Source organism: Pseudophryne corroboree, chromosome 7 (assembly GCF_028390025.1).
Source record: "Pseudophryne corroboree isolate aPseCor3 chromosome 7, aPseCor3.hap2, whole genome shotgun sequence".
Classification (NCBI taxonomy): Eukaryota; Metazoa; Chordata; class Amphibia; order Anura; family Myobatrachidae; genus Pseudophryne; species Pseudophryne corroboree.
In genome coordinates, this window is record NC_086450.1 from 138,823,528 (window position 1) to 138,847,564 (window position 24,037).

Sequence of the window (24,037 nt, forward strand, 5' to 3'; positions counted from 1 at the left end):
TCACCGCGAAGCATTATCGCCGTATTTGGCGAAAATATGTTGCGTGGTGCGAGCAGCGGAGTGCTCCGATGGAGGAATTTCAACTGGGTCGTTTTCCTACATTTCCTGCAATCAGGATTGTCTATGGGTCTCAAATTGGGATCTATTAAGGTTCAAATTTCGGCCCTATCAATATTCTTCCACAAAGAATTGGCCTCAGTCCCTGAGGTCCAGATTTTTATCAAAGGAGTACTGCATATACAGCCTCCTGTGGTGCCTAAGGTGGCACCGTGGGATCTAAATGTAGTTTTAGATTTCCTCAAATCCAATTGGTTTGAACCACTAAAGAATGTGGATTTGAAATATCTCACATGGAAAGTGACTATGTTACTGGCCCTGGCTTCGGCCGGGAGAGTATCTGAACTGGCGGCTTTGTCTTATAAAAGCCCTTATTTAATTTTCCATTCGACATAGGGCAGAGCTGCGGACGCGTCCGCATTTTCTCCCTAAGGTGGTATCAGCGTTTCACCTGAACCAGCCTATTGTAGTGCCTGCGGCTACAGACGACTTGAAGGACTCCAAGTTGTTGGACGTTGTCAGAGCCTTAAAAATATACATTTAAAGGACGGCTGGAGTCAGAAAATCTGACTCGCTGTTTATACTGTATGCACCCAACAAGTTGGGTGCACCTGCTTCTAAGCAGTCGATTGCTCGTTGGTTTTGTAACAAAATTCAACTTGTACATTCTGTGGCAGGCCTGCCACAGCCTAAATCTGTTAAGGCCCATTCCGCAAGGAAGGTGGGCTCATCTTGGGCGGCTGCCCGAGGGGTCTCGGCATTACAACTCTGCCGAGCAGCTACGTGGTCAGGGGAGAACACGTTTGTAAATTTTTACAAATTTGATACCCTGGCAAAGGAGGACCTGGAGTTCTCTCATTCGGTGCTGCAGAGTCATCCGCACTCTCCCGCCCGTTTGGGAGCTTTGGTATAATCCCCATGGTCCTTTCAGGAACCCCAGCATCCACTTAGGACGATAGAGAAAATAAGAATTTACTTACCGATAATTCTATTTCTCGGAGTCCGTAGTGGATGCTGGGCGCCCATCCCAAGTGCGGATTATCTGCAATACTTGTACATAGTTATTGTTAACTAATTCGGGTTATTGTTTAGGAAGCCATCTTTCAGAGGCTCCTCTGTTATCATACTGTTAACTGGGTTTAGATCACAAGTTGTACGGTGTGATTGGTGTGGCTGGTATGAGTCTTACCCGGGATTCAAAATCCTCCCTTATTGTGTACGCTCGTCCGGGCACAGTACCTAACTGGAGTCTGGAGGAGGGTCATGGGGGGAGGAGCCAGTACACACCACCTGACCTGTAAAAGCTTTACTTTTGTGCCCTGTCTCCTGCGGAGCCGCTATTCCCATGGTCCTTTCAGGAACCCCAGCATCCACTACGGACTCCGAGAAATAGAATTATCGGTAAGTAAATTCTTATTTTTGTCTGTGTTTTTATCAGAAGGTATTCATTGTAACAAGCCCATGTCATACACACAGACACATCCATAAAAGGCATAACCGCTCTCCCATATGCCACATGTGTAACTCTGCTGCAGAAGCATCTAATAATGGAGACAGAGGATGAGATTGTGGGAGGTTTCTCTAGAATCTGAAATCAAATCCACCTCTGTAGAGGGAACAACTACAAGACACAGCACAGCCCCAGGGCAGTAGAGAGCCTGGCTGGGCCCAGGTACTTTTCAGGGTGTGTGGCTTAATCACAGGAGGCGTGGTCATGCACCCTGGCTATACTGCAGCCCAGCACACAGCAGCGATTGCTGGGCTAAGGAGAAAAGCTGCAGCTGCTGCTGCCAAATAAGAGGTTGGAGGGGGGAGTCCTGGGTCCTCACTGGGCCCCTCCATCAGACCTGGGCCTGGGTAATTAGTATCCTCCCCACACAAACACACACACACATGGCGCCACTGCACAGTCCACACCCCCACAGTGCACATCTTCCTGCATCTAGGAGGTCCAGATTCCACTGTGCATGAATTCCATGCAGCAGCTGCACTGGCTGCTAGTCCTTTAGTCCCGTCATTGGCTGGCGTAATGGAATGCACAATATTAGCTCTAATGGGCAAGCACGCCCAAATATAAGTGGCAGTGGGAACATTAACTAGCATTGATAGACAAGTCGTAGCCTAAAGTCTGATTCCAAGTGATGAGGATGCTTATACTGTAGGAAGCAGACCATCAATGCTATCAACTCCCTTCAGACAAGCGTGAGGTAATGAGCACTTAGCATGAAAGACTGTTTTTAACAACTATTTAAAGACACACCTGTATTGAGAACAGTTAAACCTGTGTTTGGTGTTAAAGACATGATGGGGGACAGCTATGTTTCAGACTTGTTGCATTAGTGGAATTAGGAATGACATGTATAAAGACAATAGATTTCCTCAGCTCTTTCATGGAGGGCGTGGGTGAGTATTAACAAGTCCCTCTCCAAGCTGCATCATGGCTTGATGGGTTGTTACTCACTGTCAGAAAGTCTTAACATGGATGAGACCTCTGTATTCATTTTACCTTATACTACTTATATTTTGTTCCAGACAAACAATAATAACTTTTAATATTAATGTCCAACTTCCACGTTGCCTGCGTTTCTGACTATAGGAAGTTGATAAAGTCTACAAATAATGAAAGTAGTAAATGCAGAGTGAGACTGTAATTGTGCCCCCAGAATGACCAACTGTCACGGCGGGAAAGCACTAGATGTAAATACTGGAATGAATCAGGATTTTGTTATCCTAGTAGTAGTAGCGGGCAGATCCTAATGCCTGTTAGCCAGACAGGATAAGTAATCTGGAGATGCTGGGGAACAGAGAGCAGTGTAAGAGTGGGTGCTGCGGTATATGTAGTGTGGCCTGAGAAGCAGGGGACAGCAGAAGCTGGTCAAAGGCAGAGGAGCAGCTTGCTGCTGTGGTGGCTGTGATGCAGGAAAAAGCAGAACATGAACATAGGGTTGAGGTGTAGCTGAGTGTTGTGTAGCCTGCCATGTAGGTGTAGACCGAGGGGACTGTAGAAGTGGAAGTAGGTTCAACTGAGGGTGGCAGAGGCTTCAATGCAGGTAGAGACCCAGAGGACATTGAAAGTCAAGGTGCCCATACACCTAAATCTGGCTGGTTGGAACGGAAATCTGGTAATGGATGGGAGCAAATTACATGGATGGGAGCAAATGACAGATGACCATTTCAAACGGTCAACTCATTTGCTCTCATCCATTACCAGATTTTCTTCCAACCAGCCAGATTGGAAGATAAATCTTTAAGTGCATGGGCACCTTTAATTACAGGCTTTGGAGCAGAAGGGTTTTGTGGTGGTTGTACTGCAGGTGGATACCCATGGGGCTTCAGGAGACAGTATAGTCAGGGACAACGCTTAGGTCAGGAATCCAGAAAACAGAATATCTATATTTAGGGTCTGGTCAGGTGTGTCAAGAAAGAAGACAGGAAAAAAATAGAACTCAAAGTTGTTGCCAGGGTAATCCATTGCCAAACTAGATACTGTTTAGGGACTAGTACTGAAGGGTTCCCACTCTATGGGTGTCGTGGACACCCACGAGTGGGAATAGTTTGTGTTAGTTGGCATACCGACTGTCGGCATTTTGAGACGGCGCGATGTAGGCATAGGTCACGTAGATATATCCCATACTGAATGCAATCTGGTTTCTTAAATAGTGCTGGAAACATACTAAGTATGCTCAGTGATTGTCTATAGAAGGTATATCTTCTTGCGGGATGTTCTGCAATGAATATTTGCAGAAGGCTCAGAGCCTGATATAACTTAAATCAGTCATGATGGAAAACCTTGGTTAAAGACTGCATTGTCCTGTGTCATCAACATGATATATACATCAATGATATAATTATCTATTTATTAACATTTTCATCATCGTTCTTACTACTGTCAATATTACTAATATTACTATTACTATTTTGTTGCAGTGTCGAAATTGTCTTCTTTTAATAGCAATTTCCATTAGATATCTTTGTATATGTTTTTTATGCAACAGTTTTGTCATTATTTCGTGAATAATAATTACTACCTTCTGTTCTCTGTGCTGCATGAAGGTCTGTCTCTCACTCTCTCTTTCCTCCCCTCTCACTTCAGCATCCCACACCCCCCATTTTCTCTACTTCTCTTTATCCTCTTCTTATTCAATCCCTCGATTCCCCATCTCTCTCCTTACTCCTCTGTTTCTCTTTCCTCTGATACCTCCCCCTCTTTCTCTGTGTTTCTCTCACCACTATGCCACTCTTTCCTCCTCTCTTTGTCCTGCTCCTTTTCCTCCTGTTCCCCTGTTTCTTATTCTTATCCCACCCCCTCTCTCTCTCTCTCTCTCTCTCTCTCTCCCTCCCTCCCTCACTCTTATTTTTAGTCTTCAGTAGCTGCTCCTCTATGGACCTGTCTTCAGTTCTTACAGTTGTTGTTGTTGTACCTTGCAGAAGCTGACTTTGGCATGTGATATACACGTCACTGTGTTGGCACCCGCTTATGCACTGCAGACCTAACATGATTGTGTTTTTAAACTTTATGGAGGGATAGTGTAATCATTTTCTGTTTGTTTAAGAGCAGGGGGGGATTGAGAGCTGTATATATTATGATGGGGAACTTTTTTTTTAAAGGCTGTGTGGTAGTCATCACTTGATTTCATTACATACATTAGTAATTTTTTTTTTTATGTGTTGTTTAACCTTTCAGTTTTTATACGTTGTATTATTAAACACATTATAAAGGCTCCACTTGCCTGTGGCTGGTACAAGGTAGTACGTATATCATGGCAAGATTTGTTTGCCATGATAGGATTCAGTATGATTTCCCGACAGTCGGGATACCGCCGGTCGAAATGACGCTGCCAGAATCCCGACATTGAACGCAGCTTGTGCGCTCGCCATGCTTTGGGCTTGGTTGGCGAGACACTATTATATTCCCCCTCCGGTGGTGGCGTGGCCCACCACCCTAGTGGGAATACCGGGGACGTCAATCGGGATTTCGACTGCTGGCATTTTGACTGCTGTCTGGATTCTGTCGTCGGTATTTTGACCGCCAGGATCCCGATTGTGGGGACCTTAACTGCATCCCAGTCCATGCAGTGCTGTCTAAACATTTGTTGCCAGTTTAGTAAGAAAACTATGATTCCAGCTGTACCATTCCATAAAAGCAGACGCTAATGCCACATCATAGTTAAATATGCAGAATGAAATAGGAGAGATGAGTGCTAGGAAAAAATATCAGATATGGGGCGGGATGTACTAATGTACATCGCCGCCCTGCGCCACGATGCTGATCGCATATGTACTAACATATGCGATCAGCATTGCGGAGGACAGCTCTTCCGATAAGAGCTGTCCTCCGCGATGCGCAGCGGCAGCCTGACTTCCGGGATTCGGCCCCAGGAGTCAGTCTGCGCATGCGCGGGGTGACGGGGGCGGCCGCAGGGCATGCTGGGAGGGATCCGATCGGATCCCTCACACAGCGCCGCGGAGAGAAGCCCATAGGCTTCTATGGACTATCGCCAAGCTAAAGCTGGCATACCCCGCCGCGGCGCTGACCTGCCGGCCGGGGGTTAGTACATCAGGAAAATGCGGTAAACAGGGAGTTTACCGCATTTTCCGCTTAGTACATCCGGCTCAGGACCACAATGGACCAAATGCATGGTATATAAAATAAAAGTAATTAGTTCATAATAATAATAATAATAATAATAATAAAAACTTGCAATCCTGTATGTGCCTTACAACGCGTTTAGATGTAAGACTTCTTCCTCAGGTTACCAATGTTCCTCCTCCAGATAAGGGAGAACATGTCATGGCAATCTAATATATAACCAGCCCAAGAGTAGTGCTTACTTGCACCTGGAACAGAGTATTGTAGTCAATAAGCTCAGGGCAGATTATCAAGCAGATTGGCAGTGCGGATCCATTTACTTAGTGAGCCACTTTGGAAAACGACTTAATACCAGGGTGACACTGTCAGGTACTGTTTGTTTGTAAATGTAAATGCATCTACTCTGAATGCTATAAACACATTTAGGCAAAGAATTGGCAACTGCAAAATGTTTGAATCTGAAAGCTTAACACAATTATGTTTCATTACCCAGACTAATAGGTAGCCTTTCCCATGGAGAGATCTGCATGTATTTTATTTCTGTATAATCTAAACATACAACTTTACAATACAGCTTTTACGTGAGAAAGGCAAAGCACATTTTAATTATTATGATTATATATATTTTTTTTAATGTATTATTCAGAATGATACACTTCTCGATCCCCTGTGGCTCGATTTGGGCGCAATTATCCAGACGAATTCTGACTTCAAGTATGAAAAATTAATTAGCATTTGATTTTTTTTGCGGGATTATTCTCCAGGGTATATTGTCACATTTATTCCTTGATTCTAAACACCTAAAAATTGCAGCTATATTAGGCAAAATTGTATTTTCCTTTATTTAAGTAGACAGGATTTAAAATTATTTTCATTAATATAGTTTATATAAAAGGGTGTTGCAGATGCAGAGTTGGTAGAGAAATGTACTTAAAATTTGAAATAATAGGATTTTAATTACCTACCGGTAAATCCTTTTCTCATAGTCCGTAGAGGATGCTGGGGTCCATATTAGTACCATGGGGTATAGACGGGTCCACCAGGAGCCATTGGCACTTTAACAGTGTGGGCTGGCTCCTCCCTCTATGCCCCTCCTACCAGACTCAGTTTAGAAACTGTGCCCGAGGAGACGACATACTTCGAAAGAAGGAAATACACAGATAGTGGCGAGATTCATACCAGCTCACACAACTAGGCAAATCCAGCCGCCAACATGCCGGAAAACTCAGCAACAGCTGAAACAGTACTGAAACAGTAAAGAACGCAGAACTTACCTAGGAATCAGGCAGTACTGAACCAAACAACCACTGCAGGATAAAGAAGCACTCGGCGGGCGCCCAGCATCCTCTACGGACTACAAGAAAAGGATTTACCGGTAAGTAATTAAAATCCTATTTTCTCTTACGTCCTAGAGGATGCTGGGTCCATATTAGTACCACGGGGATGTACCAAAGCTCCCAGAACGGGAGGGAGAGCGCGCAGGCTCCTGCAGAACTGCTTGACCAAACTTGAGGTCATCAGATGCCAAAGTATCGAACTTGTAAAACTTAGCAAACGTGTTCGATCCAGACCAAGTTGCTGCTCAGCAAAGCTGTACAGCCGAGACACCCCGGGCAGCCGCCCAGGAAGAAGCCACCTTACGAGAAGAGTGGGCCTTAAGAGATTTTGGACACGGCAATCCTGCCGTAGATTATGCATGCTGGAACCTGATCCAGCGGGAAATCGACTGCTTAGAAGGAGGTCACACAATTTTCTTGGGATCATAGAGTACAAACAGAGAGTCAGATTTTCTGTGACGTGCCGTCCTCTTCATATAAATCTTCAAAGCCCTCACAACATCCAAGGCCTTTGAAGCAAATGAGGAGTCAGTAGCCACTGTCACCTCAATAGGTTGGTTGATATGAAAAGCCGACACAACCTTAGGAAGAAACTGTTGACGAGTCCTGAGCTCTGCCCTATCTTCATGGAAGACTATATAGGGACTTTTACAGGACAAAGTCCCCAATTCTGACACACGTCGAGCCGAAGCCAAGGCCAACAAAGTTACCGCCTTCCACATGAGAAATTTGATTTCAGCCTCCTGTAGAGGCTCAAACCAGTCCGACTGCAGGAACTGTAAAACCACATCAAGATCCCAGGGTGCCGTTGGCGGTACAAAGGGAGGCTGGATGTGCAGAACCCCTTTCAAAAAGGTCAGAACCACAGGGAGGACAGCCAATTGTTTCTGGAAGAAAATGGACAAATCTGAGATCTGGACCTTGATGGAGCCCAATCTAAGGCCTATGTCCACACCTGCTTGCAGGAAAAGGAGAAAACGTCCAAGTTGAAACTCCACCGCAGGAAATGTCTTGGATTCACACCAAGACACATATTTTGTCCAAATTCAATGATAATGTTAGATGTTACCCCCTTCCTAGCCTGTATCAGGGTAGGAGTAACCTTCCGAGCTAAGATCTGGCACTCAACCGCCATGCCATCAAACGTAGCCGCGGTAAGTCTTGATAAGCGAACGGCCCCTCCAGTAGAAGATCCTCTCGAAGAGGTAGGGGCCTTGGATCTTCCAGCAGTAGATCCAGCAGATCCGCGTACCAAGCCCTCCTTGGCTAGTCTGGAGCAATGAGGATTGCCAGAACTTTTGTTCTTTTTACAAGTTGTAGAACTCTTAGAATTAGAGGAAGTGGAGGGAATACATACACTGACGTGAACACCCACGGCGTTACTAGTGTGTCCACCGCCACTGCCTGTGGGTCTCTCGACCTGGAACAGTACCTCCGCAGCTTCTTGTTGAGGCGGGAGGCCATCATGTCTATGTGAGGAACCCCACACCAACTGGTTACCTCCTCGAACACCTCCGAGTGGAGGTCCCACTCTCCTGGATGGAGATCGTGTCTGCTGAGGAAGTCCGCTTCCCTGTTGTCTACTCCCGGAATGAAGATTGCTGACATCACTACAGTGTGCCTTTTTGCCCAGAGGAGGATTTTTGTCATCTCCGACATTGCAGCCCTGCTCTTCGTTCCGCCTTGTCGGTTTATGTAGGCCACTGTGGTCATGTTGTCCGACTGCACCTGAACAGCCCGATCCTGTAGAAGGTGTGCTGCTTGAAGAAGGCCGTTGTATACGGCTCTTAGCTCCAGGATGTTTATCGGAAGAAGGGACTCCCGACTCGACCACCTTCCTTGGAAGGTTTCCCCTTGAGCGACTGCTCCCCAACCTCTTAGACTTGCATCCGTGGTTAGAAGGATCCAGTCCTGAACTCTGAACCTTCAGCCCTCCAGAAGGTGTGGTAGTTGTAGCCACCAGAGGAGCGAAATTCTGGCTTTCGGAGACAGACGTATCCTCTGGTGCATGTGTAGGTGAGATCCCGACCACTGGTCCAAGAGATCCAGCTGAAAGGAGCGAGCATGAAACCTTCTCATATTAGGCAACCATCTTTCCCAGAAGGCGGATGCACTGATGAACCGACACCCTGGCAGGCTTCAAGACATCCCGAACCATGGTTTGAAATACCAATGCTTTCTCCACCGGTAGAGACACCCTCTGCACCTCTGTGTCGAGGATCATCCCCAGGAAAGACAGCCTCCTTGTCGGCTCCAGATGAGACTTTGGAAGGTTCAGAATCCAACCGTGCTCCTTGAGCAGATGCGTCGTGAGAGCAATGGATCTTAACGACTTCTCCTTGGACGATGCCTTGATCAGCAGATCGTCCAGATAAGGAATTATGTTTACCCCCTGCTTGCGGAGGAGAACCATCATCTCCGCCATCACCTTGGTGAAGACCCTCGGTGCCGTGGAGAGACCGAATGGCAGTGCCTGAAACTGATCGTGATCGTCTAACAGTGTAAACCTGAGATAAGCCTGATGCAGCGACCAAATGGGAATGTGGAGGTACGCATCCTTGATGTCCAGGGACACCAGGAACTCCCCCTCCGTCAGTCCTGAAATAACTGCCCTCAGAGACTCCATCTTGAATTTGAAGTCCCTGAGATAAGGGTTCAAAGATTTCAAGTTCAGAATTGGCCTTACTGAACCATCCGGCTTCGGAACCACAAAAAGGTTTGAATAGTAACCTTTGGTCAACTAATGAGGTGGAACTGGAACAATAACCTCGGACACTATCAATTTTCGGATAGCGTCCAGTAGAGTAGCTCTGATTTGAAGAATCTGTTAGGTGGGAGAGTTTGAAACTCCAGCCTGTACCCCCGGGACACAATATCCTGTATCCAGGGGTCCAGGCCAGATGACACCCAGACGTGGCTGTAATGCCGGAGTCTTGCTCCCACCTGACCTTCCTCCAGGCTTTGCAGTCCACCGTCGTGCTGAGGACTTTGAGGCACCAGAAGCAGGCTTCTGGTCCTGGGAACTTGCGGGAGCAGGTTTTTTGGATTTGGCACGACCACCTCTAAAGAAGGTGTGAGAGGGCTTGTTCTTTCTAGGCCTAGTGGGCCGAAAGGACTGTGACGTTTTGGGAGTAAAAGTCTTCTTCGTAGCCGGTGCAGCTGAGGGGAGAAAAGGAGACTTACCCGCTGTAGCTGTGGCAATCCACGCATCCAGCGCCTCCCCAAACAGAGCCTGACCTGTATAGGGTAGGCTCTCCACACTTTTCCTAGATTCCGCGTCCGCAGACCATTGGCGCAGCCAGAGACCCCTGCGAGCCAAGACGGACATGAAGGAGATCCCAGCAGCCATTGAACCCAGATCCTTCATGGATTCTACCAGGAACCCTGCAGAATCCTGTATGTTACGTAAAATAAATCAACGTCACCTTTATCCATCATAGTCAAGTCCTCCTGCAGAGTGATTGACCACTTTGCTATAGCTTTTGAAATCCATGCACAGGCAATAGTAGGCCGCAGTATAGCCCCTGAAGCCGTGTATATGGATTTGAGCGTAGCATCCACTTTGCGATCTGCCGGGTCTTTCAACGCGGTAGATCCCGGGACTGGTAAGACCACCTGTTTTGACAGTCTAGAGACAGAGGCGTCAAGAATGGCAGAGAGACACAGAGATTGGAGCTAACCCACACACAGCGCTATATAAGGAGACCCTTAACCAGTGCTGACTGTGTCCCTTAATAGGTGACACAGTCTTTACACAGCCTCCCCTCCCTTCTACAACCCCCTGGTACCGTACAGATAGCTGGAGGTGCTCTGGAGGGACTGCTCTTCCACTGGCAGCGTGTCTGCAGGCAGGAAAATGGCGCTGAATGCTGCTGGGTCCACTCTGAGGAGAAGCTCCGTCCCCTTAATGGTGCTGTCTTCCCGCTCTTCCTATACTGGCCTGAGGATTTTGTGCTGGCTGAGATCCGAAGACCCCGACAGGCTTTCTGGTCAGTGTAGGGTTAAGGCCGGCTCAGGGCGCCCCTCACAGCGACGCACCAAAATACAGCTGAGCTCCCTGGAGAGCGTTTAGTACTGCGCTCCTACTCTGCAGCCACCCTCTTCACATTGGCTCCCTGCTTGTTAGGGAGTTGATGACTCACTCGCCACACTTCAGCTCTGGTGCTGGGGTGAGCGTTCCCCTGCGGCGGGGAGCGATCTATCCCCTCTTGAGCTCAGTGTCCAGTCAGCGGAGATAGTGGCTCAGACCCCGCAGGGTGGACACTGCTACCCCCCTCAGTCCCTCGATGCAGGGAGGCTGTTGCCAGCAGCCTCCCTGTAAAAAAAACAAACTCTAAAATAAACTTTTCTAAAGAAGCTCTGTAGAGCTCCCCTAGCTGTGACCGGCTCCTCCGGGCACATTTTCTAAACTGAGTCTGGTAGGAGGGGCATAGAGGGAGGAGCCAGCCCACACTGTTTAACTCTTAAAGTGCCAATGGCTCCTGGTGGACCCGTCTATACCCCATGGTACTAATATGGACCCCAGCATCCTCTAGGACGTAAGAGAAATTTATACTTGCTAAATATATCTGTTATGTTCTATTTAACATATTTAATGCTTTTAACGTAGATTGTTGTTTTAGGTGGGAGGAGCTCCTCTATCTTACATCATTCTCAATTATATCGCCCCCTAAGGCTGGACCAATATACAATATGTGGTGCTTAACCTTATGTATCAAAATTAAATTTTTTTTATATATTGTAGGCTTGTGAGCAGCGTCCAATTCCATGTTTGTTTGTTAAAAACTAGTCCAAACAGTAAAACTCTATAAATAACTTTTTAAGACGGCTGTAGTCAAATGTCTGTAAAACAGTGAATAATATATGTTACAGTACCTTCATGCTGCACAGTTTGGGGGTTTAGAAAGTTCGCTGCCTACATTATCAAATTTTCATTTTGTAAGATAAATGGGGAGTGGTATTCTTGACCACGTAATGCCGGCGGGGGGGGGGGGGGGGGCGAGCGCAACAAGCCCTGCCGTGATCGTCACACTGCGGGCTCGGAGACGACCTGTGGTTAACATGGTTTCAGTTGCCAAATATATGCCGGTAGGGGCGTGCAAGCGCTACGAGCCCCTTGCTGGCTTGCTGCACTCACCACGCTGCGGGCTCAGTGGCGACCTTTGGTCAACATGGGTTCTATTGCCGAATATATGCTGGCAGGTGGGGGTTGGCGAGCGCAACAAGCCCCTTGAGGACTCGGTGGCGACCTGCAGTCATCCTGGGTTCTGTTGCCACTATATGGGTTTCGTGGACATCCATGAGTGGGAATAGTCTCTGTTGGTCGGCGTGCCAACCTTTGGGATTGTAAGGGGGCGGGATGTAGGGGGAGGTATTGTGACCTGCGGTCTCCTGACCGCCGGTCACATAACTATATCCCAGATAAATTATGCTGTTACTGAAGAGGCCATATTTTCCTGTAGGATGCCACAGACCTTTTTGCAACATCTGTCAAACAGTGGCATGAAGGGCCCACCCAAGAAATGCAGTGATTGAGGGTCTATGTTTAGAGGCTTGGCCAACCATTAGTGCATGGTCTGGCCCCCATGAGAAATATATATATATATATTACATGCTGCTAGTGCATGCATGATAATGTACCAGATTAATAACAGCAATGCACTGTAGCAAATATACCATAGTCCTGTGCATTATAATGTACAGTAACATATACTTAATGTATAATTCAAGTGCTCAATCTGGAACCAGATCTCTAGAGGAGGGGATGAGGGCCCCTGTACCCCCGTGGGCCGTTCCGACCCTGCTGTCAAACCTAAATAGCATCCGTGGAGGTGTTGGCCAAAGCTATCACCTAGTACAATTTATAAAATGCTAGCTAGCATCTGGTTGCCATGAGATTACTGCCACTTGTCCTCTTTAGAAGTTTTGATAAATATCCCTCTAAGAGCTTTCTGAAGACATAGCAGAGAATTGGTGAATGGGTTCCATAATGCTTAAAACCACAATTTGCCAAGCATGCACACTCAGGCCAATGCAGTCACATGTGCAGCTTGCTAAAGCCATTGTCTAGTCAGCCTGTAAATAATGGGAAGAACTGTAGACGGTGAATGGGGTGGGGGTGCGGTGGGGAGGCAGAGGAGCACAAAAAGTGAAGGGAAGGAAAGAAATAGCTGCAGGCACAGAGGGGTAGGAGCAGGGTTTAAAGTGAGGGGGAATGGGGTGGAACTGATTCCCACCACCTCTAATGGCCTCCATGGCCCTGCATAGTAACTCCAACAGAAAAGCCTGCCCCACTACCCTTGTCAGTAGATGTTGTGGACGGTGCTAGTGTCACTGACGAGCTGCAGCTACATCCCCCTTCCCCTGTTCCTGGCGGCTCCATTGTCCTCTGCCTGCAGCCTGCCCCTCTGGTGCTCACCCATTCATTCCCTCCTCAGGTCACAGTGGCTTATTTTTCTGGCTCAGCGAGTGTATGTCATGCCGTCACCACTGCTGTAGTGAAGAAGAGCCACAAAGAGGAGCAGGTGAAGTCAAGGTGAAAGGAGACTGGAGGGACACAGAGAGGTGGGGAATCTGCTGGAGGGACGCAGGGCATGGAGTTGCTGGAGGGACATGGTCAGTGAGCTGCTGGAGTGACAGAGGCAGAGATGTGTATAAGGGGCACTGCTGTGGGCATTATTTGTATAAGTGGCACTACTACTGTGGGCATCAGGGCCGTAACTATGTGTGTGCCGATGGTGCATTGCCCACAGCGCAAATGCACTGAGGCGCACCATCGTGCAACAAACCCACAGGGCCGCAATCTCCAGACTCAAGTCTGCACACACACTCATTGCCGCTAGCGGCGCCGCCCGTGTCCAGCATGCGATGCCGCCTGTGTCCTGACTCCCGCTGATGGTGCCCCCTGTGTGCCGCTGGCGGCGCTGCCTGTGTCCAGCGTGCAGCGCCGCCTGTGTCCTGTCTCCCGCTGGCAGCACCGCCTGTGTCCCGTCACCCACCGCCGGCGCTGCTTTTACACATAAGGGTCTGGCTGCCGCTGCACTCACCCGGATTACCGCACAAGCTGACTGTCAGACCAGTGCCAAGGAGACTGTGATGCTGCTGCTGTAGTCATGTACTGACAGCCCCCTTCCTCCGGTGAGATGGCAAGTATCAACTATTCTGTCTATCTATCTAGCCGTAAAAAGGGGGACACTGGTTGCTGTAATGTGTAAAAAGGGGGACGCTGGCTGCCATAATGAGTAAAAAGAGGACGCTGCCTGCCGTAATGTGTAAATAGGGGGCCTGGCTGCCGTAATGTGTAAAAAGGGGACGCTGTCTGCCGTAATGTGTGAAAAGGGGGACTGGCTGCCGTAATGTGTAAAAAGGAGACGCTGTTTGCCGTAATGTGTAAAAAGAGGACGCTGTCGGACGTAATGTGTAAAAAGAGGACGCTGTCTGCCGTAATGTGTAATAAGGGGACGCTGTCTGCCGTAAGGTGTAAAAGGGGACGCTGTCTGCCGTAATGTGTAAAAAGAGGAGGCTGTCTGCCGTAATGTGTAAAAAGAGGACGCTGTCTGCCGTAATGTGTAAAAGGGGCTCTACCTGGTGTAGCGACGCTACTGTTCGGCGTAATTTGAATAATGGAGACTACTGTGCACCGCAATATGAATTGATATTATTTTGTGACCACACCCCTTCCCCGTGAAGCCATGCCCCTATATATTTTTGCATGCCTACGACGCGCTCTGCCCCTATTTTACATAAAGGGGGGGGCGCCATTGCCGTTTTTTGCACACAGCGCTAAAATGTCTAGTTACGGCACTGTTGGGCATTATGTGTATAAGTGGCACTACTGCGGTCTTTATGGGTATAATCAGCACTTCTGTGGGCATTATGTGTATAAGTAGCACTACTGTGGGCATTATGTGTAAGGGGCACTACTATCGTTGGCATTATCTGTAAGGAACACTACTACTGTGGGCATCGTAGATAAGGGATACTACTAAGTGATGTAGTATGAATAAGGGGCACTACTGTGTGTCGTAACGTGAATAAGGGGCACTATTACGTGGTGTAATATGAATTATGGCCACTACATGCGGTGAGTTGTGAATAAGATTGTTCTACTGTGTAGCATAATTTGAATTGGTGGTACTATTGTGTGACCACACCCCTCCTTGTGATACCAACCAGCAGGGTGTCGAAAACCCTAGCTCTGGCTCCGCCCAATGGGAGGTGGTGGTAGGTGGTGGGGCAGAGGAGTTCCACCACCTCTCCTGGACCACTTTAAGCCCTGGGTAGGAGAACGGGTGGGTGGTGGTGGTGGTGGTGGGGGGGGAATACAGAGTATGGATGAAGAGAGAGAGGAGGCAATAGAGAGACAGTACTGGGAGAGGAGGAGTGAGTGGAATAGAAAAAGGAAAGTGGAAAAAGGGGGGAAGGGTTCTAGAGGTAGGATAGAGAAATATGGAAGAAAAAGATGGAGGAAGTAGGGTGGAATGAGTAAAAGAGAGCGGGGTGTGCTGAAGAGAGAGGAGGAAAGGGAGAATAGGGAAAAAAAGCAAAAAGGCCACACTGGGGGTGACAGCGACATATACATAAAAAAACTAAAAATAACCCCACCTCCCTAAAATAAACCCCCAAAAAGTAAATGCTTACTTGGGGTTTTATTCAAAGCATTGCTCTGCTGAATGTAGCACTCTGAATTACATTGTGTTGATGGCAATTGCAGTCTAAATAAAGAGATTCCTACAGAGAATCTCATTGACAAGACTCATAACTGACAGACCTTGAATACTGTTTATTCTGTTTTTCATTCATTAGGAGCTTGATAAGTACTGTGAGTATTGTTAATCTATTATCACTATTTTTAGCTCAGCTCAAGCTGGATTCACCCTGACCTTGAGTACAGTACTTAGCTGCTCGTTGTGGGTGATATATGTAATACATTTTTTTTTCCCGTTTGTTCGTTCTTTAATTCCAGGTCTCAAGTGTGTGTGTCTGATGTGTGAAAATACCAATTACATCTGCCACACTGAAGGTGCTTGCTGGACATCAGTGATGCTTACGAATGGGAAAGAGGAAGTGACCAAGTCTTGTCTCACTCTTCCTCAGCTGAATGCCCAAGTATACTGCCACAGTTCAAACAACATCACTAGAACAGAATGTTGCCACTCAGATTTCTGTAACAATATAACACTCCGATTACCTCCAGGTAAGTTCATTCTAATTTTCCTTAATAATTCATAATACATGGGTGACACTATTAGGAACACCCCTACAGTTCACGTGTTATTTCCTCCAAATTCCTCGACAACTTTGCTTCCTGGCTACCTCACTTCCTCTCTTCTGACATTCCCTCCATTATCCTAGGTGATTTCAACATCCCTATCGATAACCCCACAAAACCACCTGCCTCTAAACTCCTTAACCTCACTTCTTCACTTGGTCTCTCCCAGTGGACCACCTCACCCTCCCATGTGAACGGGAGCTCACTGGATCTGGTTTTCACTCACCGCTGTGATATTTCTGATTTCTCCAATTCCCCTTTTCCCCTCTCTGACCACCACTTGCTCTCATTCAACTTATCTATCTCTGCTCCCCCATCTCTCCCTCCTAAGGCTACCATCACTAAGCGTAACATTGAGGCTATTGACACCTCATCCCTATCCTCCCTGTTTGACTCACTTCTCTCTCCTCTTCTCTCTCTCACATGCCCTGAACAAGCCACATCTCTATACAATGCATCTCTTACTTCAGCCCTTGACTCTGTTGCTCCGCCAACCACTATTCACCCTCGCAGATCAACACCTCAACCCTGGCACACCAAATGCACCAGATATCTACAAAAATGCTCACGTACTGCCGAGCGACAGTGGAGGAAATCACGCTCAAAAGCAGACTTCCTCCACTTCAAATTCATGCTCTCATCCTTCAGTGCTGCCCTTTCCCTCGCTAAACAATCATACTTCAGAATCCTCATCTCCACCCACTCTTCCAACCCCCGGCGCCTCTTTGCCACTGTTAACTCCCTCCTCTGCCCCCACCACCTCCTCTCCCTTCCTCATTGTCTGCTCTTGACTTTGCCACTTATTTCACATCCAAGATTGACTCCATACGTCAGGACATCACATCCCACCAGTACAGCAACCAGCCACAACCCATCCTTTGCCACCCCTCCCCTACTCTCTTTCCAACTCTGACATCTTTCTCCCATGTATCTGGCGAGGAAGTCATGGCCCTCATACACTCCTCCCCCCCACAACCTCCCCACTCGACCCTATCCCCTCCCACCTCCTCCGCTACCTCTCTCCTTCTGCCTGTTCCCATCTTGCCCACCTTCTCAATCTCTCCCTCTCATCAGGCACTGTCCCCTCTGCCTTCAAGCATGCTCTTGTCTCCCCTATTCTTAAAAAACCTACCCTTGATCCTAACACTCTCTCTAACTATCGACCCATCTCTCTCCTCCCCTTTGCCTCCAAACTTCTTGAGCGTATTGTCTATAATCGCCTCACTGCCTTTCTTTCCTCTCACTCACTGCTTGACCCATTCCAGTCTGGTTTCCGCTCTCTCCACTCCACTGAAACTGCCCTCACAAAAGTCTGCAATGACCTCCATGCCGCCAAATCTAAGGGCCACTACTCTCTGCTTATTCTTCTTGACCTCTCTGCTGCTTTTGACACTGTGGACCACCCTCTCCTTCTGCAAATCCTTCACTCTCTTGGTCTACGCGATACTGCCCTCTCCTGGCTGTCCTCCTACCTCTCTGATTGTTCCTTCTCTGTCTCCTCTCATGATGCTACCTCGCCCCCACTTCCACTATCTGTTGGTGTCCCCCAAGGTTCTGTTCTTGGTCCTCTCCTTTTCTCTCTCTATACGTCCTCTTTAGGTGAACTCATTAGTTCTTTTAATTTCCAGTATCACCTCTATGCTGACGACACTCAAATCTACCTCTCCTCCCCTGATCTCTCCACGGCTCTCCTCACTCGTGCCTCTAACTGTCTTTCTGCTATCTCTTCCTGGATGTCCCAGCGCTTTCTTAAACTCAACATGTCTAAGACCGAGCTGATCATCTTCCCACCCTCCCGCACAACCTCACCTCCCACAATTTCATTATCCATTGATGGCACGACTATCTCCTCTAGCCCCCAAGTACGCTGTCTTGGTGTAATCCTTGACTCCTCCCTCTCCTTCAAACCACACATTCAGCACCTCTCACAAACCTGTCATTTTCATCTCAAAAACATTTCCAGGATCAGACCGTTTCTCACCCAGGATGCCACTAAGATCATTATTCACTCACTGATTATTTCCAGACTGGACTACTGTAATCTCCTCCTAACTGGCCTCCCTGACAATTACCTCTCTCCACTCCAATCTATCCTCAATGCTGCTGCCCGGCTTATCTTCCTCACCAAACGCACTACGTCCACCTCCCCTCTCCTACAAGCCCTTCACTGGCTTCCCTTCCCTTTCAGAATCCAATTCAAACTTCTCACTCTCACTTACAAAGCACTCACCCACTCCTCTCTCATTTACATCTCTGACCTTATCTCCCTTTACTCTCCCACCCGTCCTCTTCGCTCTGCTAATGCACGCCAGCTCTCCTGTCTTCTGATTACTTCCTCCCACTCCTATCTCCAAGATTTTTCACGTGCTGCTCCCTTCCTCTGGAATTCTTTACCTCTCCCCCTCAGACTCTCCACCTCTCTACAAAACTTCAAACGGGCTCTTAAGACCCATTTCTTTACCAAACCCAGCCAAATCTCATCCTAACCCTCTGTTCTACGCTCTCTATGTACCCCAACTGTGTCACCCCTGTCTGTCTACCCCTCCCCTTAGATTGTAAGCTCTCACGAGTAGGGCCCTCTTCCCTCATGTGCTTATCCTTTTCTTACTTTAATAATCCTCAACTGCCCAAATCAAGCAGTTTTTTGGCCACCTGGAACTTCTCTGTCATTTACTGGTGTAGTTATGCTTAGTTACCCTGTACTTGTCCTAAATTGTCATCAACTGTAAGTCACTGTTTTCTTGTTTTGATTATGTGCATATGTACTCTGTAATTGGGCGCTGCGGAACCCTTGTGGGGCCATATAAATAAAGGATAATAATAATAATAATAAGAGGAATAATTGATATACTGTATGTGTGTCCCCACTGGGTTTGGCTACATTTGAAATTGCTCAATTTCTACTGCAAGTCTATAGATTGTAAGCTTGCGAGCAGAGCCCCCTTAAGGCCCCTACACACTGGGCGATTGGCCGCCGAGGTGCCCCGACGGCCGATACGGCCATCCCGGCAGCACGCGGGAGAGGAAGGGGGAAGGGGGTGTGATGGGGGGAGTGAAGTTTCTTCACTTCCCCCGTCACCCGGCCCCATAGCCCTGCATGCTAATGTGGACGATATTGTCCATATTGGCTTGCAGGCATAAACGAGCCAGCACCAACGATGAACGAGCGCGGGGCCGCACATCGTTCATCATAGGTGCATACACGCTGAAAGATATGAATGATATCTCATTCATTAATGAACAAGATCGTTCAAATGTGTAGGGCCCATTACTTTTGTCTGTCTGTTACTACCCAGTCTTGTTTTATTAGTCTTCTATTACTGTTTTGTTGGCAATTGTAAAGCGCAATGGAATATGCTGGTACTGTATAAGTGAATGGTAATAATAATTTATGACTTATAATAATATGCATATACTTGAACATACATTGTTTGTATATCTTGTTATGTTTTTTTTGTGGGGTAAAGAATTGTGCAGACTTTATTTGTGTTGCCTTGGGTTTTAGTATAGTGCTGCACTCTGGATACAGTTGTATCCAGCGTCAGGGCATGTAGTTAAGATTTTGACATTGCGACTCGAGTGTTGACAAGGACAGCAGAGACAGCATTATGTCGAACAATGCATGCCGAAATGGTGGTGATCTCATGTAAAACATAGTAACTATGGGGTAAGTGTATAGTGCTGCTATAAAACTTCCTGCTTTGCCTCATTACCGAGGCGAACCAGGAAGCCACTCTGACAAGATATACTAACATCTTGTCTGCCGAAACGCACTGCCCCCTCCGGCGATCCCTGCAGAGCACTCAGCACATCAGCTCAGATGCACTGTATCTCCCAGCCTGGCCGACTGGCTCCTGTGCGCATGCGCGAGATCTCACAAATCACGCCAGATCTCCCTCACAGCCCGGAGTCCGGATGCTTCCTCAGGGGTGGTATTCATGTGACCGCCGGTCAGCTGACCGACAGTCACATGCCCTCCTCCACCAGCCCGATGGGTCACTGTCGTAAAGGCTTTTTCACGGTAAGGACAATACGTGTTTGGAATTCCCTGCCCGAGGGAGTTGTAATGGCGGAATCTGTCAACACCTTTAAGAATGGGTTAGATAAATTCCTAATGGATAAGGATATCCAGGGGTATGGTGCATAGTCATGCATTATAGTTACTATAAATAGGGATAAAATGCAACTGCTGACAGCAGCATCAGTCAGAAATTTTAGTCAAATCATCATGCATAGCAGACCACAAATAGGTTGAACTCGATGGACAATTGTCTTTTTCAACCTCAGATACTATGTTACTATGTTACTGTCCCGATGGTCGGCATGCCGACCAACAGGGACTATTTCCACTCGTGGGCGTCCACGACACCCATAGAGTGGGAATAGAACCCGTGGCGACCGCAGGTCGCCACCGAGCCCGCAAGGGGCTTGCTGCACTCGCCCCTCCCCGCCGGGATCCCGGCGTCGGTATGCTGCCGGGATCCCGGCGTCGGTAAGCTGACCGGCGGTCAGGAGGCCGCCGGTCAGCTGTACTACACCCCTCCTCAGCCAGGGACTGCCCCTGTCACTGAGCCTGCACCGCCAGTGTCATACATGGGGAGAAGCGGTATCAGTGCACATAATATGTGCTGATACCACTTCTCCCCCATAATGAAGGGTAATACATTTACCCCTGTGTTGGTTTTAAAACTTTAAACATGATGCAAGCCCTGTTCATCATAACACTGCCCCCCTTGTCATTGTCAACATTCTGAATGTTGATAATACATACCTATCCCAGGGACAGAATGCTACATTGCAGTACACCATAGCAAAATTCTGAAAAGGGTAGTGGAGACAGTGCTAGGACATACTGGTAATGGTAAGTGGGAGTGTAGTGGAGACAGTGCTGATACTATGAGTGTAGAGGGGTAGAATAGTGCACATAATGCTTGGAGAGCCTGGCGTCCCCTCTTTCTCTTTCTAATACTTACCTCTTATTGTAGCCATCTCCACCTGTCTAGTACTATGGGGGATATGTACTAAGCAGTGATAAAAATGGAGAAGTGAGCCATTGGAAAAGTGGGCCATGGCAACCAATCAGCTGCTCTGTATACTTTTATAGTATGCAAATTATAAATGTTATGTCAATGCTGATTGGTTGCCATGGGCAACTTCTCCACTGGCTCACTTCTCCACTTTTATCACTGCTTAGTACATCTCCTCCTAAATCTTTACCAGCCTATAATTTCTCTGTCTCATTATTCTGCAGAGGGTATCACCCACTGCCTTCCCTGATGAATGTTTTATCTCATTCATCCCATGACCTCAGATTCTCCGACTACCCTGTTGACTCCCAGCTGACTCGTCATTTGTTTCTGACACTTTGGGGGTGAATTATCAAAGCTTTGAGAGAAATAAAGTGGAGAGAGATAAAGTACCAACCAATCAATAAGATACTGTTATTTTTCAAACACAGCTTGTAAAATAGCAATTAGGATTAGTTGGTACTTTTTCACTCTCCATTTTATCTCTCTCAGGCTTTCCCACCTTGTACTTTATGTTAGTAATCCAATTGCAGCCCCCACTGTTAAACTATTATTTCTCTAACGTCCTAAGTGGATGCTGGGGACTCCGTCAGGACCATGGGGAATAGCGGCTCCGCAGGAGACAGGGCACAAAAATAAAGCTTTAGGATTAGGTGGTGTGTACTGGCTCCTCCCCCTATGACCCTCCTCCAAGCCTCAGTTAGGTTTTTGTGCCCGTCCGAGCAGGGTGCAATCTAGGTGGCTCTCCTAAAGAGCTGCTTAGAAAAAGTTTTTAGGTTTTTTATTTTCAGTGAGTCCTGCTGGCAACAGGCTCACTGCATCGAGGGACTTAGGGGAGAGAATTTCAACTCACTTGCGTGCAGGATGGATTGGATTCTTAGGCTACTGGACACCATTAGCTCCAGAGGGAGTCGGAACACAGGTCTCACCCTGGGGTTCGTCCCGGAGCCGCGCCGCCGTCCCCCCTTACAGATGCTGAAGATTGAAGGTCCGGAAACAGGCGTCAGAAGGCTCTTCAGTCTTCATGAAGGTAGCGCACAGCACTGCAGCTGTGCGCCATTGTTGTCACACACTTCACACCAAGCGGTCACGGAGGGTGCAGGGCACTGCTGGGGGCGCCCTGGGCAGCAATATTTAATACCTTTATGGCAAAAGAATACATCACATATAGCCATTGAGGCTATATGTATGTATTTAACCCATGCCAGATATCTAAAACTCCGGGAGAAAAGCCCGCCGAAATAGGGGGCGGGGCTTATTCTCCTCAGCACACAGCGCCATTTTCCTGCTCAGCTCCGCTGTGAGGAAGGCTCCCAGGACTCTCCCCTGCACTGCACTACAGAAACAGGGTAAAACAGAGAGGGGGGGCATTTTTTGGCGATATTTTGATATATTTAAGCTGCTATAAGGAACAACACTTATATAAGGTTGTTCCCATATATATTATAGCGCTTGGGTGTGTGCTGGCAAACTCTCCCTCTGTCTCCCCAAAGGGCTAGTGGGGTCCTGTCTTCGATAAGAGCATTCCCTGTGTGTCTGCTGTGTGTCGGTACGTGTGTGTCGACATGTATGAGGACGATGTTGGTGTGGAGGCAGAGCAAATTGCCGATAATGGTGATGTCATCCCCCAGGGAGTCGACACCGGAATGGATGGCTTTGTTTATGGAATTACGTGATAATGTCAGCACATTACAAAAATCAGTTGACGACATGAGACGGCCAGCAAACCAGTTAGTACCTGCCCAGGCGTCTCAGACACCGTCAGGGTCTGTAAAGCGCCCTTTACCTCAGTCGGTCGACACAGACCCAGACACAGACACTGAATCTAGTGTCGACGGTGATGAAACAAACGTATTTTCAAGTAGGGCCACACGTTATATGATCACGGCAATGAAGGAGGCTTTGCATATCTCTGATACTGCAAGTACCACAAAAAGGGGTATTATGTGGGGGGTGAAAAAACTACCTGTAGTTTTTCCTGAATCAGAGGAATTAAATGATGTATGTGATGAAGCGTGGGTTAACCCAGATAGAAAAGTGCTAATTTCAAAAAAGTTATTAGCATTATACCCTTTCCCGCCAGAGGTTAGGGCGCGCTGGGAAACACCCCCTAGGGTGGATAAGGCGCTCACACGCTTATCAAAACAAGTGGCGTTACCGTCTCCTGATACGGCCGCCCTCAGGGATCCAGCTGATAGGAGACTGGAAACTACCCTAAAAAGTATATACACACATACTGGTGTTATACTGCGACCAGCCATCGCCTCAGCCTGGATGTGCAGTGCTGGGGTCGTCTGGTTGGATTCCCTGACTGAAAATATTGATACCCTGGATAGGGACAGTATTTTATTGACTATAGAGCAATTAAAGGATGCTTTCCTTTATATGCGAGATGCTCAGAGAGATATTTGCACTCTGGCATCGAGAGTAAATGCGATGTCCATATCTGCCAGAAGGAGTTTATGGACGCGACAGTGGTCAGGTGATGCGGATTCCAAACGACATATGGAAGTATTGCCGTATAAAGGGGAGGAATTATTTGGCGTCGGTCTATCGGATCTGGTGGCCACGGCAACTGCCGTAAAATCCACCTTTTTACCTCAGACCCCCTCCCAACAGAAAAAGACACCGTCTTTTCAGCCGCAGTCCTTTCGGTCCTATAAGAACAAGCGGACAAAAGGACAGTCATATCTGCCTCGGGGCAGAGGAAGGGGTAAGAGAGGGCAGCAAGCAGCCCCTGCCCAGGAACAGAAGC

The 24,037-nt window shown here is 47.7% G+C and overlaps 1 protein-coding gene across 1 annotated transcript in view; it reads left to right on the top strand.

The window, feature by feature from the left end:
- The window catches only part of ACVR1C (activin A receptor type 1C), a 223,047-nt gene that overhangs the window by 96,240 nt on the left and 102,770 nt on the right, over positions 1-24,037 (top strand). The window contains exon 2 of the mRNA XM_063933699.1: positions 15,950-16,180. Within this exon, the coding sequence (XP_063789769.1) occupies positions 15,950-16,180 (231 nt within the window). The remainder of the gene's footprint in view (positions 1-15,949; positions 16,181-24,037) is intronic.